This window comes from Salmo trutta, chromosome 9, assembly GCF_901001165.1.
Source record: "Salmo trutta chromosome 9, fSalTru1.1, whole genome shotgun sequence".
NCBI classification, from domain to species: Eukaryota; Metazoa; Chordata; class Actinopteri; order Salmoniformes; family Salmonidae; genus Salmo; species Salmo trutta.
In genome coordinates, this window is record NC_042965.1 from 13,889,906 (window position 1) to 13,907,350 (window position 17,445).

The 17,445-nt window shown below is 42.9% G+C and overlaps 1 protein-coding gene across 1 annotated transcript; it reads left to right on the plus strand.

Annotated features, from left to right (window-relative positions):
- Positions 1–369: 369 nt before the first annotated feature.
- Positions 370–7,938, plus strand: slc25a25a (solute carrier family 25 member 25a). The gene is made up of 10 exons (XM_029762522.1): positions 370–528; positions 2,534–2,660; positions 2,780–2,867; positions 2,996–3,110; positions 4,449–4,607; positions 5,330–5,482; positions 5,670–5,777; positions 5,955–6,122; positions 6,225–6,375; positions 6,525–7,938. Exons 1-10 carry the CDS (start codon positions 370–372, stop codon positions 6,707–6,709), a joined length of 1,413 nt encoding a protein of 470 aa, XP_029618382.1. The 3' UTR covers positions 6,710–7,938.
- The last annotated feature ends 9,507 nt before the right edge of the window (positions 7,939–17,445 follow it).

Sequence of the window (17,445 nt, forward strand, 5' to 3'; positions counted from 1 at the left end):
AACTTCAACCAGTTAGCAAGTCTGACATTTCCGAGTTTCTTAGTTCCTGACTAGGACATGAACGTAAAACAATAGTCTGAGGGAGGCGGTGGGGTTCATTGAGCAGCTTTTACGCAAGATCAAGGCTTGTCAATTTAATGATGCAGTGATTGGTCGATAGCAAATGACGTTACGGGAGAGGGGGCAAAAAAAATCATCATAGGAGCCAATAAAATTGGTCTATTTTCAGAAGGGTGTGGTTTCATAGATTTCTATAACACGAGGCACTTCTTTACCGGCGTTTTAGTATTAACACGCCTAGGGAATTGATCCATTTTTGCTGTACTATTTATTTATTTATTGAGGAGTTGCTTTATCTTAAATTTAAACATGCTTGGCCTGTGCCTTTATGTGCCTGTTCCGAATTCGGATGCTATTGAATTCGAGTATTATGAGTCCAATGGACTACCATCGGAGCTGAAATCGCTCTTCAAATTGAGTGTGTTTCTACCGTCCCAAGAATGTTCAATTTATCGGAAATGGCGAAAGGTAAGACTTTCACTCTGTTCTTTTACATATGTATTTAATTTGACTTTTCCTCAACTACAAGTTTTATTAACAATTCTATCGTACTTTCCTGTAAATACAACCCCCCTCCTTCCTGTAGTCAGGGTTTGTCTAAATCTCACCTACTGCATAGTGTTGCATGTAATCCACACCAGACCATAATGTTTAAAAGTTTCAGCAGGAATTGAATGCAACAATGATTCAGACCCATGGAAATCAAGATAGAACGCATAATTTCATATAACATCATGTAGACGGGCTTTATTAAAAACTAAGCCCCTACTCAAGGAGTTCCCCGATGGATAAATGTGGCCCCTGATATTCATTAATATATTTGAAAAATGAATTGCTTTTGCATCATCAGTCTTAGAATTCTTTGAATGACTCTACAGTTTGTTTTTATAATTTATAATCTCACACTGAAGGCATAGACAATGTATTATTGTTCTCTACATTGATGGTGCATTGGGCTTGCACATTCAAACTATTGGCCTGCAGCTGCTTTTAGTTTTAGTTTAAATGTGCCTCTTATTAGTCTAATTGCATATCAGTGACCCTAAGCACTAAACCAGCAGATTCAGGGTTGTCAATTAGGCACATTAAGAAATCACTGGAACTGTTAAATTACTATTTATTTTATCTTTATTTAACTAGGCAAGTCACTTATGAACATTCTTATTTTCAATGACGGCCTAGGAACAGTGGGTTAACTGCCTTGTTCAGGGACAGAACAACAGATTTTTACCTTGTCAGCTTGGGGATTTGATCTTGCAACCTTTCGGTTACTAGTCCAACGCTCTAACCACTAGGCAACCTGCCGCCCCATGCATGCAAGACTAGAGTTTCTTGACCCTCAAGACTGCGTGACCCATAGAGGCAAGACATGATGTTCTTGGCAGAGGTTGACATCGTGATTCGAGCCCTCGTGTCTTCAGGCATGGTATTAGTGTCGTGGACATGTATCTATATCCTTAATGACAAGTTGACCTGCCAACTTGTGCTAAGCCCGTCGACCTATCTGGTCTAAAATAGACTGAGGCATCAGCAGTTGAGTTGCTGGCCTGGTGTTGATATTTGCTCTACTGTCTTGAACTACAGGCATCTACCAAAATAAAGGAAACCCCGACATAGTGTCTTAATAGGGCGCTGGGCCACCACAAGCCGCCAGAACAGCTTCAATGCAAAAATGGCATAGAAGGGTCTGTAACTCTATTGGAGAGTTGTTGATTGTGGTGGAAAACCCTGTCTCAGGCACCGCTCCAGAATCTCCCATGAATGTTCAATTGGGTTGAGATCTGGTGACTGACACGCACATCCTTTAACCCCCCTATGCTCCTTTGAGACCGCTCTTTCAAAGTCACTGAGATCTCTTAGCCGTGGTGGCCAAAAAATGGGCAACTGAGTATTTTTATACATGACCCAAATCATGATGGGATGTTAACGGATGAATTAACTCAGGAACCACACCTGTGTGGAAGCTCCTGCTTTCAATGTGCTTTGTGTCCCTCATTTACTCAAATGTTCCCTTTATTTTGGCAGTTACCTGTGTGACAACGCTCCCATTGAGTGTATTCTTTCTGTCCATGTTACAGGCCTAATGTCACATTTTGAAAGTCAATACGCGTTGTTCTCTCACATGGGACAAAATGGTTTTAAATGAAGGACAGGTTAGCCTAGATTTGAGTCAATGGCTTTCAACATGGAGGCAAAGAACACCAAGGCCCTATCAGAAACATTGTTGAAATGCTTTGTCTTGGCTGGATATTGAGGTGGTGACACCATTGAGAAATGCACTGTTTGACATTATACACACAAGTTACCTTACCCTCCTGTCAGGTGCTTACATACATTTAATTAGTATTGTCCCCCTCCAGATAAGCCCCAGTCTTGGGTTTACTTTTGTTGATTGATTTTCTATTGTCCTCCATGCTGTCTGTTATAAGAAATCTATTTTGTTGATAATTTAGTTTTTTTTTTGCCTCTGCAGAAAGCGGTGAAAAGTGCAGACAATGACCTGGATGGGCAGATGGTCTTTGAGGAGTTTGTTCACTATTTGCAAGATCAGGAGAAAGATCTGAAACTCGTCTTCAAGAACCTGGACAGAAGGAGAGCTGGTATGCTATTATGCACAAATCTGAACTTAGTTTCAGAACATGCCTAAGCTACCGTAAAATACACATTTTTGTTTGGATTCAGGTGGAATTGTGATGAATTGTCTTCCATTGTGATTCAGATAAAATGGATTCTAAGGAGATCATGCAGTCTCTCCAGGACCTTGGTGTTCACATATCCCAGCAGCATGCAGAGAAGGTCCTACAGAGGTAAGATATTAGGATGAAAGTGTTTCCTTATGATTTTGGTCAATGTTGTCTGTATAGCTATTATTACCAGTTTGATTCATATTCTCAGGAGTTTATGGTTTTGTTTTCATCTGTTTTTTTTTAAATAGCATGGATAAGAATGGAACAATGACCATCGACTGGAATGAGTGGAGCAACTACCCTCTGCTACAGCCTAAAGAGAACAACATCCCTGAGATCACCCTCTACTGGAAACACTCTACGGTGAGGAGGGAGGGTGTGAAATAGCTATCCACAAAGCAGAGAATTTTATTATATTTAACATGAATTTGCATACACTCTGTATCTACTGACATAAGCCTTTAAAGTTCAATATTGTGAATGGGGATGTTAATCCTATTACATACGGTAGATCAACACCGACTGGACGTGTGTCACCAATTAATCTTATTCATGACTAATTGGTGTAGGACAGGAAAGCTCTGAATACTAGATTATGATTAAAAGATTTACGGGTTGAATTAATTACCCCCTTATATAAAATGTCGATCCAGGTTGAATTATCCCTTATGTAAGATCACGTTTGTAAAGTGGTAGGAGGAGGATAAAGTTATCCCCTGCGTTCTTAGAACCACCTTCACGGGACAGTGTGATCTTGGGCAGCATGTGGGTGGGGTATTGAAATACTGTACGCCTTAATGAGCGAAGCTGCTTCTAAATCTTAGCCTGCTTACCTCCAATGTGCCAAAAGCTACAGAACAGCCTTTACAGGTTGAGCTGGGGCTAAAAATATTCCGAAGTACTCCCTTGGAGATGAGATGACCACCTAACACAAAGGCCAGGCAAAATGTCAAGCAGCATTCACTCGTGAGTCACTTTGGCCTGACTAACATGTGGCAGTAGTATTAATTACACTTACATAACAGGTGCTGCCAATTTCAGATATTCTAAGTTCTTGCATATCATTAAATAGTTTTCCGTTAGTGATTTGGTGCTGGCATGGTAAAGAGGGATAGAGCCTGTACTCTGGTATGGATTTTGCAAAGGCACCTCTCTAGGGACTTAAACCATGTCTGGGGAGTCTCCCTGGCTGATCTAGATGGTCATTGTACAACAAACAGTGTTACAAGGAGGGAACATTCCCCTCAGTCTGTACCCTTATAATATCAGGAGTGCATGTCAAGTCCGAACCACGGCATTAAAGCAGAAGCACCCTTGTGTTTTAACTGGTTTAATGTCCGATTACACAGCAGTGTCCCAGAAATAACAGAACAGGAAACGTATAGAATCCAACTTGCTTCCGAACTCGGAACATTAAGTCAACTGACCTAAAGCCTCATAACCTGTGACCTATGCTCTAAAGAGATGAGGGCAGAGTCTTCTCTGACGCACATTTAGCTGTCAGTACTGTTTGTCCCTAGTCACCTCTACGTGAATGGTTTGTGTAAACATGAGGCCTTAGAAATCCCACACACTGAAAATGTCAGCTCACCCCTTATAGCTTGACTAAACTACTCGTTGCAGCTGCTCTTGGATAACTAATGTATTTTGGGACAAAATAAATGGGTAATTATACTAATGTTCAATCTGTCTGCTCTCTAGCTGTTTGACGTAGGCGACAATCTGATGGTGCCTGATGACTTCACAACAGAGGAGAAACTGACAGGGATGTGGTGGAGGCATCTGGTAGCAGGCGGAGGTGCAGGAGCAGTGTCCCGAACGTTCACCGCCCCCTTAGACCGACTCAAAGTACTCATGCAGGTAAGAAGCCCTTGATCTACTGTCTTAGATACCACCACAGCCCTGTATTCCAAACAACACTTGAAGTCCTAGGAATGGTACACCTTGCCCTCAATTACCTATTCATTGTTGTGTGAAAGTGGGCATCTTGCATAACTTATAGGCAAATAACAGAACTGTTGCAAGAGCGATTACCTAAGAGTCATACATGGGTTAATAAGTACGTAAATGTGCCAAATCATGGGGTCAAGAGTCCTAAGGGCTGTTTGTTCCCCCCTGGCTCATCCAGCCGACCAATGACTGTGGCTGAGAGCCAGCACACCTTCTCTGTTGAGATGTGATTGGCTGCAGCGGCAGATAAGTCAGGAGTGAGTAGATAGGATTTTACGTGATAGCAAAGTGTGGACTCCCGATTGACGTCAGTGGGTCTGTTTGAACAAGTCATCTGTGGGTTGGTGCAACTGAGCCCAGTACACTTTGACTTGTTCCACATTGTACTCACATTCTCAGAGCTAATGCCTCATTACTTAAGTAACTGAATAAATGTTTTGAGAAGGGCCCGATTCAGAGTTGTAATAAGCTTGCACAACGGAAACGTTCGTCTAAATCATTAATTGACGTCAATGGGAGACTTGGCTGAACATTTCAGTTAAGCGCACGGATCAAGTCGGAATAAGGCCCTAATTATCTAATTGGTCACTTGACTTCTGTATGATAAACATTTTATATTCTTGATTTGTCAGGTCCATGGTTCCCGTAGCAACAACATGTGCATCATGAGTGGGCTCACCCAGATGATCAAAGAAGGTGGGATGAGGTCGCTGTGGAGAGGGAACGGAATCAACATTATCAAAATCGCCCCTGAATCCGCCATCAAGTTCATGGCCTATGAGCAGGTACTACATGCAGTGCAACACTTACTCCTATATCATTTTTCTTAATTTAGAGAAAGTTTGGACTCGTATACCGTTTATTGTAACTGCATCTAAATTCTGTATGTGACGACCAAGTTTATGTTCTAACAGTGTCTGTCCTGTCTTATCTCCTCCCCTCACTCTTCTTTCAACGGACACTCTGGTGTAGATCAAGCGTTTGATTGGCAGTGATAAGGAGACACTTGGCATCCTGGAGCGTTTTGTAGCTGGCTCTATGGCTGGAGTCATCGCTCAGAGCACCATCTACCCCATGGAGGTGAGCAGCCGTCTGTCATCACCCTCTAGCATTACGATTAGATCTGGGACGATTACATCTGTGATTGTTATCAGGATGAGGACAAACACTTATGATTTTCAAGTTCGTAATGCCAATGTTTTCGTTTCGATTACATGCCACCTGCTAGATTTTCAGTTTTTTATTTCTGCTCATCAGGTTCTGAAAACACGGCTTGCCCTGCGAAAGACTGGTCAGTACTCTGGTATCTCTGACTGTGCAAAGAGCATCTTCAGGAGAGAGGGACTAGGTGCCTTTTACAAGGGCTTCATCCCCAACATGATGGGCATCATCCCCTACGCTGGAATGGACCTGGCTGTGTATGAGGTAAGAGACCCAGAGAAGGCTTTACAGATCTCTAGTTACATGTTTTCACTGCATTGGAGGCTCCATTTGGAGTAGTCTCTGAATATGTTCCTTTTTCCACAGACATTGAAGAACTCTTGGTTAGAGAAGTATGGCACCAACAGTACTGACCCGGGAGTGTTAGTTCTGCTTGGATGTGGCACAGTCTCCAGCACCTGTGGTCAGCTGGCCAGCTACCCCCTGGCCCTTGTCAGGACCCGCATGCAGGCACAAGGTGAGACCTTCAACAATGCACACCTAATTTACACTGCTTATTGGAATATATTTATTATTTTCCTCATTTTTAATTTAGATGAGGTTATAAATAACTACAAGTTTTGCTGTTCCTTGGCTCTAATGCTGACTGTCAATTATCTCCTATAGCCATGCTGGAGGGCAGCCCACAGATGACAATGTCAGGGCTCTTCAAACAGATCATCCAGACGGAAGGAGCCACTGGCCTCTACAGGGGCCTGGCCCCTAACTTCCTGAAGGTCATTCCAGCTGTCAGCATCAGCTATGTGGTGTACGAGAACCTGAAGACGTCGCTGGGAGTTAAGTCGCGATGAGGTGACTCACAACATCTGAATGAATCATCAACCCCTCAGTTGAGGCTAAGGAATCTGAGACTCTTGGTACTTCAGGTTTATGGCGCCATCTCATTCTGTGAATGCCAGAAGACGGAGGAGAACAAGGGATAACAGAATGAAATGGTATCAACTCTGTGAGCTGAAACTGAGGGAAGGGGCAGCTTCTCTCAATATTGCTATTGCTGCTATTATTTAATTGTTTATTTAGAAGCTCAATTGTTGAGTTATGACCAGAATTCTATAATGAATGTTGGTTAATAAATGTCTACCTGAGTGAGTAACTCCATAATTGGGGACCAATTCTTGTTCTTGTTGCCAGTTTGTGGTATAGTGCCTCTGAAAATGTTCCTGTTTCTATGGCTTAACTCAGTAAATCAGGTTATGCAGCAGTTCAAACTACTTCAGTTATGCCCAATCTAACATGATGTATTGAGACATTTTCCTTAGCGTTAACAGGTTTTCTGAGTAGTTATTGGTTCTTTCCCCACACCTGCTTTTGTCTTTGCCTGATATGAACATTTATATTATTTATTGTTTCCCTTCCCTGTATGTAGGCAATTGGACAAAAGCGCATGTGGTGAATATTTTCCCTTCTCAATCGTTACAGATGAACAATTTATTCGCACTGCCTTTTCTGACTGAGTGATGCTGTATTTCTGATTGAGGGAAGTATTTATTGATGTCCATATCGATCTAATATTTGTCTTTTTGTCTGAAGATGACAGCATTACGTTTTTGTTCAGAACAAGGCAGTAACCGGCTTTATGCTCATACGTTTGCTTTGTTATGGAAAACTAACTGGAGAGCCATATTTACAATTATGTATTAAGAAGTGGGTATGTTTGCAAAAAAAGATCACATGAGCGTTAAATTATTGCTTGAGTCAAGTTTGCCTATATTTGTCCTCTATATATATTTTAATAGTTTGTTAGTTTACATTGGTTGTTTTATTATTGAAATGAATGAATTGCTTCTGTTTTGGTTGTCAGGTCACTTAATCAATGTCTTTGTACCTAAAACCAAAACTTGATTTTAGAGGATTGAGTAACACTAATGCACTTTAATGCTGGAGACACATTTGAAGGTTTTGCATTAACTTTAGATACAAAGTTGGAAACCACTTAAACTTTGGTTAAACCTTTTTTTTAATGGACCATTTGGTACAATGTTCTTTGAGCAAATAAATTAAAAGGATATGTAATTCACGACTTGGAAGTATTTCTTGACTCCTTGAGTGTGTCCCTTCACTTGGACGTGGCTGTTCAATAAGGATATTTAAAAGATTCAGTGTTTTAAAAAAAAGTATTAACCTTGAGTTTCTGTGTGAACATGCATTGTATTGGCCTATAGTTATTGACTTATCAAGAAAAGGGTGCCATTGCAAGGCATAGTTACCGGGGTAGCTGAAAATGGACCACCTGAAGGGGGAGATTCCTGATGTTTGGTACTGTGGCGAAACAAGATTCATTGTCTGTTCTGAGTTTTGATGTTGAGTCTTTGCCTGACTAAAGTGATAGGATATTTCAGTTATTCCAAAAGAGCTTGCGCCGAATCCATTATTTTACAGGTGTTGAGTTTATGGGCATGTGACGCAAGGGATTGACAGCCATCAACATCATAAAACACTGTACAAATAAAGTGCTGTTTCCTATTTAATCACATAATGCTTAACTGGGACCACTGGCTGGGGGTGATTTATTTGAACTAAACACAACGCAAGGAGAGCACATTAACATCTGCTACACTGGTGCCGAGACTCGTCTTGTCTTCGCTGGATGTCGCGTGGAGGGATCCGCGAGCCGGCTTCAAGAAGTACGGTGGTTGCTGATGCACACTGGAGGTCTAGCGTGTACACAGCTGTTTGAGGGTGTTTCTTTTTATACTTTTGTGTCGATTCTTGGTCTTGTTAGAGACGGGTGCAACTACCATTTCACTTTTATTTTGAGTGCATTATTTTGTGTTGATATTGATTGTGATTTTTATTTCCATCAAAAACAGAGTTTTGGTTTTGGGAGAGATAGGGGAGTTCTCATGTTTAACCCTTCACTGTCAGTGGGTAGAGAGGGCAGCTATTTCTCCACTTCCACACCTCTGGCCAGGTCAACTGCACAGGCAAGTGTGCACCTTCCACATGATTTAGAGCTATCTCAACTCCGTGCATTCAAGCTAATTGACCTAGTCCTAGAAATGGGGATGTGTCTATGGATTTCTTTGCAGGCATTGTTAAGCAGATAGGTCACTCCATAGGTGAAAATATTACCTCTTATTGGGAATCAAAGGCTATGGGAGATGGGGTGGGACTTCAGAAGGATGATAATGTTGGTGGTACCAAGGTTTGGGCCAGCTCTACCCTAAATGTTGTGGTGAAAAATTGTCAGGGAGCCAGTGTGTTTCAGGGGGGATGGTTCAGAGAAATGCACAGTACATGAGTGGGAGGAGATCACGTTAGTGTACATGCAGATGAAGGGCTATGTTGGGCAGGAGAGGTCAGATTAAGTTTTGTGCAAGTTGACAGGGCGGGCACGGGATGTGGTAAGAGTAATCCTACACAGTAACCCAGTTGACTTAAGCCAGGGCCCTAGACCGGTTTTTGACATTCTGAAGCATCACTTTAGCAACACAACTCTGACATGCCCCCAGCTCATGTTTATTCTACGTTGCCAATGGAAGTGAAGACTGCATTTGACTACTGGATTAGACTGAACAGGGCAGAGAGGTGGCAGAGGACTGTTTGAAGAGGCAGAAAAAGGAGCTAGACAATCCATCACGTGTTCTGACTGTCATGTTCATCAAGCACTGTCTGAACCCAGAGCTGTCATTGATATTCATGTGCAAACCATTGCATGAGTGGACGGTTGCGGAGGTCCATGGCAGGCTGGAAGAGTACCAGAGGAAGTGCAAGGCTCCATGTCCCCTGCACCTGCCCCCACTGGTCACCACACTGACGCAGGAAGTAAGTTGGCCAGTGTTGGCTGTTGCAAACTGTCCGAAGCCCTTGCCGCAGCCCACAAATGGCTCATCCAAGGCATTGGATTGTTTGATTGCCGTGCTTGAACGGGTTTTGGAGCAGAGGCCACAGCAACCTATGATAACTGTTTCCAGAGAAGGGCGAACCCATCTTTGCAATGAAAAGTGTGTGGGGATGCAAATCACAGCACAATACATTGTTATTCACACCACCTCTGCTTCCTCTGTTATGCAGCTGGGCACACATGTCAAGAATGTCCACGCGCTTCATCAGTAACTCCCGTCGTTCCATCAAACGGCAACACTGCTCAGCGGCAGGAAAACTAGCAGGCCCGCATGGGGTGGGGGGAAGTGCTGGGCCTTGTGAGGTGCCCCAATTAGATAGTGGTGTAGATTTAGTCAATATATTCAAGTGTTTGTGATGAAATTAAGTTGAACGAAAAATACATTATGCAGAATACACAGAGCGCTCCACAACAATGAACTTTTCTATACTAGTGTGTTACTGGAAGATGTTATAGAGGTGAGTGCTATGCACCTTGAGCTCAACGGTGGTGCCACACCTTGAGAAGGCAGGTGTGCTTAAGAGTTGCACCCTCAGTACGACCGAAGTGGTGTTGGTGGGCTGCAGCGGGATTGAAGACCAACCCTGTAGGTGTGGGGGCGAATTGAATCTGTCTGTGTATGGCAGCAGTGTCTCTGTCCCTGTTCTAGTAGTAGATGGCCAACGTGATGAGCTCATCCTAGGCAGCAACTTCATAAAACACCTCATCAGGGAGCTGAAGACAACCAGTGACTTCTGGGAGAAGATGTCATGATCTGAACACAATGGAGATGACAAACTGTTCTGTCTGCTGGCTAATGTAGAGAGATGGAAAGGAACCGAAGTGCCAGAGTGGGCACAGTAAGGCTGAAGCAGGCAGTCACATTGTAGCCTATGCAGGAGCATTTGGTCTGGGGCCGGCTGTGTACGCCTCAAAATGTATCTGCGGGCAGTGCTGTTGTTGCTGAGCCTACGAGGGCACGATCAAGACCGGAAAAAATTATAGTGGGGAGAACAGTAGCGACATTGTGGAGCAATGGCTGGGTTCCTGTCAAAGTTATCAATCCCTCAATCCCTCAATCCCTCACTGGTAGTGCAGATAGCTTGACCATTGACTGACTTCAAACCGCACAGAGTGACAAGTGAGGTGTTGCGCGAGTTAGGGCTAGGTGACATTGAGTCCACTCAGGTGTCACAATAGTGTAAGGCCAAGCTAGTTCATCTTTTAGCCCGCTACGAGTCTATCTTGTCCTGGCACAAACTAGATTGCGGGATGGCTACTGGTTATGTCCATCACATCAGACTCAGTGACACCAAGCCTTTTAGCCTACCTTACCGTAGGCTCTCCCCTAACCATTATGACAAGCCCAGGCAGGCCTTGGATGAGATGGAAGAGCGAGAGATAATCAGGAAATCAAGCAGTGAGTATGCCTCCCCGCTCGTGTTGGTCTGGAAGAAGTCTGGCGATCTGAGACTGTGTACAGATTTCCAATGGCTCAATGCCGTACCTTCAGGCTCTGATCAGGCCCTACACCCAAACAAGGGCACTGCGTTCATCCACCTCTGGCCTGCTCACCTCCCTACCTCTGAGGAAGCACAGTTCCCGCTCAGCCCAGTCAAAACTGTTCGCTGCTCTGGCACCCCAATGGTGGAACAAGCTCCCTCACGACGCCAGGACAGCGGAGTCAATCACCACCTTCAGGAGACACCTGAAACCCCACCTCTTTAAAGAATACCTGGGATAGGACAAAGTAATCCTTCTACCCCCCCCCCTTAAAAGATTTAGATGCACTATTGTAAAGTGGTTGTTCCACTGGATAGCATAAGGTGAATGCACCAATTTGTAAGTCGCTCTGGATAAGAGCGTCTGCTAAATGACTTAAATGTAATGTAAATGTAATGCTCACACCGTAAAGGATGCTCACCCTCGACCTCACCAAGTTGATGCTCTGGCGGCCCTGGGTGGCAATGCCTTCTTTTCTACGATGGATTTGACCTCTTGGCTACTACAATGTGGAAGACGACAAGAAGTTTACACCCTTCACTTCTCCTTCTGGGTTATATGAATATAGCCATCTTCCAATAGTCCAGCTACATTCATGATGATGATGTTGAGCATTTTTGGGGATCAACATGTTTCTAACCTTCTCTGTTACCTGGACGATGTGCTGGTTTTTGCCCCAACTGAAGAACTTTGATTGAAACGCTTGGAGTCCATTTTTGAGCGTCTCAAAGCCCATGATCTGAAATTGGCTCCAAAGAAATTCAATTTCATGAAGAGGTCAGTGCGGTTCTTGGGGCATGTCATCAGTGAAGGAGGTGTCGCCACAGACCCAGAAAAGGTGAAGCCAATCCAGGGATGACAGAGGAGGATCTCATTGAGGATAACACAGACGTGTCCTCCCAGGGGAAGATTCGGTCCTTTCTCGGAATGATAGTCTATTACCAGCAGTTCATTGAGGGGTGCTCCACCATCGCTAAGCTGCTGCATGGGCTGACAACTGGAACGAAGGCGCCACACTATGGAAAAGGCAAGAAAAAACAAGGAATACATAGGAAACTCGCAGCAGACTGGACTGGTGAGTGCAAACAGGCCTTCAGTCAGTTGAAACAAGCTCTCCTCGATCAGGTCATGCTAGCCCACCCTGACTTTAGTAGACCTTTCTTTGCTGTCTGTAGATGCATCTAGTAATGGCTGTCCTCTCCCAGGTGCCAGAGGAAGGGTCTGCAGCCAGACCGGTAGTATTCGCTAGCAAATCACTTACTTGTGCACAATCAAAGTGGAATTCAGCAGGGGAGAATGTAACAGGGTTAGTTATGTTTCCACTTGCCTCTGAAGAAATGTGTATTTAATGTTCAAGCACTCTTACTGATTGGTTCAATTCTGATGACAATAAGGCGTGTTGTTATTGGCCCCGCTTGTAGATGGGGAAGATCGTGAATGTCAGGTATGAAAATGTGATGCAAGGGATTTTACCATCGACAGCCATCAACATCATTAATCCCTGCACAACTAACGTGCTGTTTCCTATTTAATCACATAATAAATAACGCTCAACTAGAACCACTGGCTGGGGTGATTTATTTGAACTAAACACAATGCAAGGAGAGTGCAATTAACGTCTGTTACAGGAGCACAGAGGTTCCTAGGTGTGAGAAGTGTGCAGAAGGTTTCATGAGACAAAAGATTGTGTAGTATTTGGGAAAGAAGCGGTATGTGTTAATTGTAGGAGTGCCCATGGGGCTGGGGGTCAGAAGTGTCCGGTGAGAGAGAGGCAGCTTGAGGTTACCAGGGTTAGAGTAGTGCATATGGTGTCATATGCTGAGACAGTGAAGAAATTAGAGGAAGATGGGTCAAGGTGGAAGGATCCTGAGAGGATTCTCTTGAGTAGTAGATCTGTGCCAGCACAGAATGATTGGCCAACAAGTGATATTTGCTTCAGTAAAGCTTGCACTAGCGAACTTGCAACATTGTATAAAATATTCTGGGCCCTCAGGGTTTCCAGCACCAGTGAACTTCGAACAGACACAGCTGTAGGCTATTTGCACAAGGGACAAGCATTTGCTTGACTTGGGCAGGAGCTCACTGGAGCTGAGTACCAGCACCTAAAATGTTCTACTGCTTGAGCTCCTGTTCCTCTTATAGAATATTAGCTCAAAAGTATTGTGGTGCTCCTTTGCACCTAAAAATAAACAGTACCAGCACCCAAAATGAATACCGGAACCTATTTCAGTCCAGGTCAAGCACTGATAAGAAGTAATCAGGTAGGCCTATTTTGTGACGTTTTCACTGAATCAGAGCATTACATTTTTCCCAATCACACTGAGTGGTTAACGAGGAACTATTGTAATTCTCAATGGATGTAAAAACAGACTTTGTTTGCTTGTTGTTTGAGGTGAAGAAAACTTTACTTTGAGAAGCTCCACAGGTCATTATGAGTCGTGGTGCGTTAAGCCAATCAGAAATACTATCAGATCCCCAAATGAGCACATTTATATGCCTACATTTGCACGCAGGCCAGGTAGCCTATAAACCTACTTCTATGTGTGCGTGTCCTTACTCAACATTGACAGGAGCACTCCAACTAAATTGACAAAACTCAAATGGAATGAAATAAACCAAAACTTGTTTCTCACAAGTGTAGCATAGGTTGTGCACTCTGCAAACAATGTTTCTATTCCGACAATAACTGGAAGCCTGGAATAATAATATTGAATGCATTAACAGAAATTACCATAACCAAAGTAACAAACATTGTACATTAGGAATTAACGGTAAATGTACTGCTGGTGATATATGTAATGGGGAATTGATATACACTAACAATCAAACCCAAACAACTCACACAATGAAGTTATGAAACAATGAACGTGCACAAATTGTCAGGAGAGAGTGCATTCTGGAGAGAGAAGTGCATTGTGCATCTGAGCGCATGGTCTATCTGACGTCTGCATTGGCCATGCAGCATTCACAGTGATATGGCCTCAGCAGAAGTCAGGGCATTCATACTTCTTGCGCTTCCCGGAGCAGTGCAGAGCTGTTGCATAGGAAGTGAGTTTGTGTTTTCTACCACCAACCAATCATGTCAATGTGGAGCTATACAGAGCCCTCTGCATTGGCGATGCGGTACATGGCGATGCGGTACGGAGCTCGAATTGGCCTCTGCATGCCTCTGAAGGCTCTGCAATTGCTTTTGTTTAACTGAGACATTGAGTGTGTCATAGTGAACAAATGATGTACTCAGTTTTTTATGTTGAAACGCTTGATGAATTAGTACCTGTATTCTTTGATCAAATGTTTTACACTCAATTGGAAACACTAGTGATCACATGAATATGCATTAATTTTATCTCATTTACATTAATTGCTGTGGTAATCCACAGACATTCATACGGTAATGCATAATTATTAGCAGCAACTATTGAACCGTTTTAATAGCAAAGTAAATATTGTACCATCATAATCAACTGTCAGCCTTTCCCTTTTCAATCTCACTCATTGGATTATAAGTGCTCAAACCCACAGTATTGGTTTATTCATTCATATGGCTACGTTATTTAATGGCTTCTCTCAAAATTCAAATGTTTACATAAAACTAAGTTCACAACAAGGGTGCCATGCACATTTTAGTCACACTAAAAATACATTGGCTGGTAGGTAGATGTGTTAGTAGCACACCTTGCTGATAGGGAATGAGTGGACCCAGGTACATTGGGAAGAAAAAGTATGTGAACCCTTAGAATTACCTGGATTTCTGCACAAATTGGTCATAACATTTTATCTGATCTTCATCTAAGTCACAACAATAGACAAACACCGTCTGCTTAAACTAATAACACACAATTATAATTTTTCATGTCTATATTGAACACTGTGTAAACATTCACAGTGCAGGTTGGGAAAAGTATGTGAACCCTTGGATTTAATAACAGGTTGACACTCCTTTGGCAGCAATAACCTCAACCAAATGTTTTCTATAGTTGCGTATCAGACCTGCACAACAGTCAGGAGGAATTTTGGACTATTCCTCTTTACAAAACTGTTTCAATTCCACAATATTCTTGGGATGTCTGGTGTGAACCGCTCACTTGAGGTCATGCCACAGCATCTCAATTGGGTTGAGGTCAGGACTGACTGGGCCACTCCAGAAAGTGTATTTTCTTCTATTTAAAGCATTCTGTTGTTGATTTATATCTGTCTTTGTTGTTGTCCTGCTGCATCACCTAACTTCTGTTGAGGTTCAATTGTCAGACAGATGGCCTTACATTCTCCTGCAAAATGTCTTGATAAACCTGGGAATTCATTTTCCTGTCGGATAGCAAGCTGTCCAGGCCCTAAGGCAGCAAAGCAGCCCCAAACCATGATGCTCCCTCCACCATAGTTTACAGTTGGCATGAGGTTTTGATGTTGTGTGCTGGGCCTTTTTTTCTCCACACATAGTGTTGTGTGTTCCTTCCAAACAACACAACTTTAGTTTCATCTGTCCACAGAATATTTTGCCAGCAGCGCAGTGGAACATCGAGGTGCTTCAGGCAGCAATGTTTTTTGGACAGTGGCTTCCCATGAACACCATTCTTATTTAGTGTTTTACGTATTGTAGACTCGTCAACAGAGACGTTAGCATCTTCCAGAGATTTCTGTAAGTCTTTAGCTGACACTAGGATCCTTCTTAGCCTCATTGAGCATTCTGCGCTGTGTTCTTGCAGTCATCTTTGCAGGACGGCCAGTCCTAGGGAGAGTAGCAACAGTGCTGAAATTTCTCCATTTATAGCAATTTGTCTTACAGTGGACTGACTTTTAGAGATACTTTTGAAACCCTTTCCAGCTTTATGCAAGGCAACAATTCTTAATCTTAGGTCTTCTGAGATCTCTTTTGTTCGAGGCATGGTTCACATCAGGCAATGCTTCTTGTGAATAGCAAACTCAAATTTTGTGAGTGTTTTTTATGGGGCAGGGTAGCTCTAACCAAAATCTCCAATCTCGTCTCATTGATTCGACTCAAGGTTAGTTGACTCCTGACTCCAATTATCTTATGGAGAAGTCATTAGCCTAGGAGTTCACATACTTTTTCCAACCTACACTGCGAATGTTTAAATGGTGTATTCAATATAGACATGAAAAATTATAATTGTTTGTGTGTTATTAGTTTAAGCAGACTGTGTTTGTCTATTGTTGTGACTTAGATGAAGATCAGATCAAATTGTATGTAAAATGTATGCAGAAATCCAGAAAATTCCAAAGGGTTCACATACTTTTTCTTGCCACTGTATGAGAACATGGCATTTTTCATCTAAAGACGCAATTTCTTTTTTGAAAAGGACGTATTGTAACAAGAATAAACAGCCTTTTTCATTTGCTCAGTCAAGGCAGTGGGCAAAGCCTCTCACAGTGAAGCATAGAAACAGCAGCGTGTATCTTTCTGATGGGGACAGAGTGGTCCCCATGATAATAGCAAAATAAGCAAAGGCCACAAAGCATGCCAAATTCTGTCCCCATAGACCTCTCATCAAATTCCTTTATGTTTTGTAGATGGCAGCCATTTTCATTTGAGTGAAATCCATTCAAGAGAGCATTACACAGTAGTGTTCATTTTTGGATGTAACTGGGTACTATAAACAATGAAACAGTCATAGAACCAGGACATCAGATTCATTCATGGCACAACAATACCAAGGTTGCATTCATTTATCCTGCTTATTTGGGTTTGTTGATGTTGACTTTGATGACAGTCTGCCTCATCTATGTACCATTGGGGTGTCATACATTCAGTTAATGTCAGTCAAGGTTGTGCTAGGGAACTGTTCATGCAACCGTTTCATGACCTGGATGCAACCCTCTGTCTCTGACTGCTTCATCCATGCAGAGCTGAGAAGTCAGTCTGTGAAGGCATCCTGCTGCTCAGGGGAGAGGCTGTAGGACATGGGAGGAGGTGGCAGGGTCGGCTGGAGAGTCGTGAACTCGCTGCAAAAGTTACTGATGTCCACAGACTCCTTGATTTTTGGCAGGAACGGAGGTTAAATTTTTTTTGCTAGCAGTGCATCCCAGTCTATAGTCTGTTGGTCAAATAGATACAGTACATATGGGTTAAGTTACAAAATATAAGTTATTCTCCCACAAGCATCTCAAAGATACGGTTGATGCATCTACACTACCGTTCAAAAGTTTGGGGTCACTTAGAAATGTCCTTGTTTTTCAAAGAAAAGC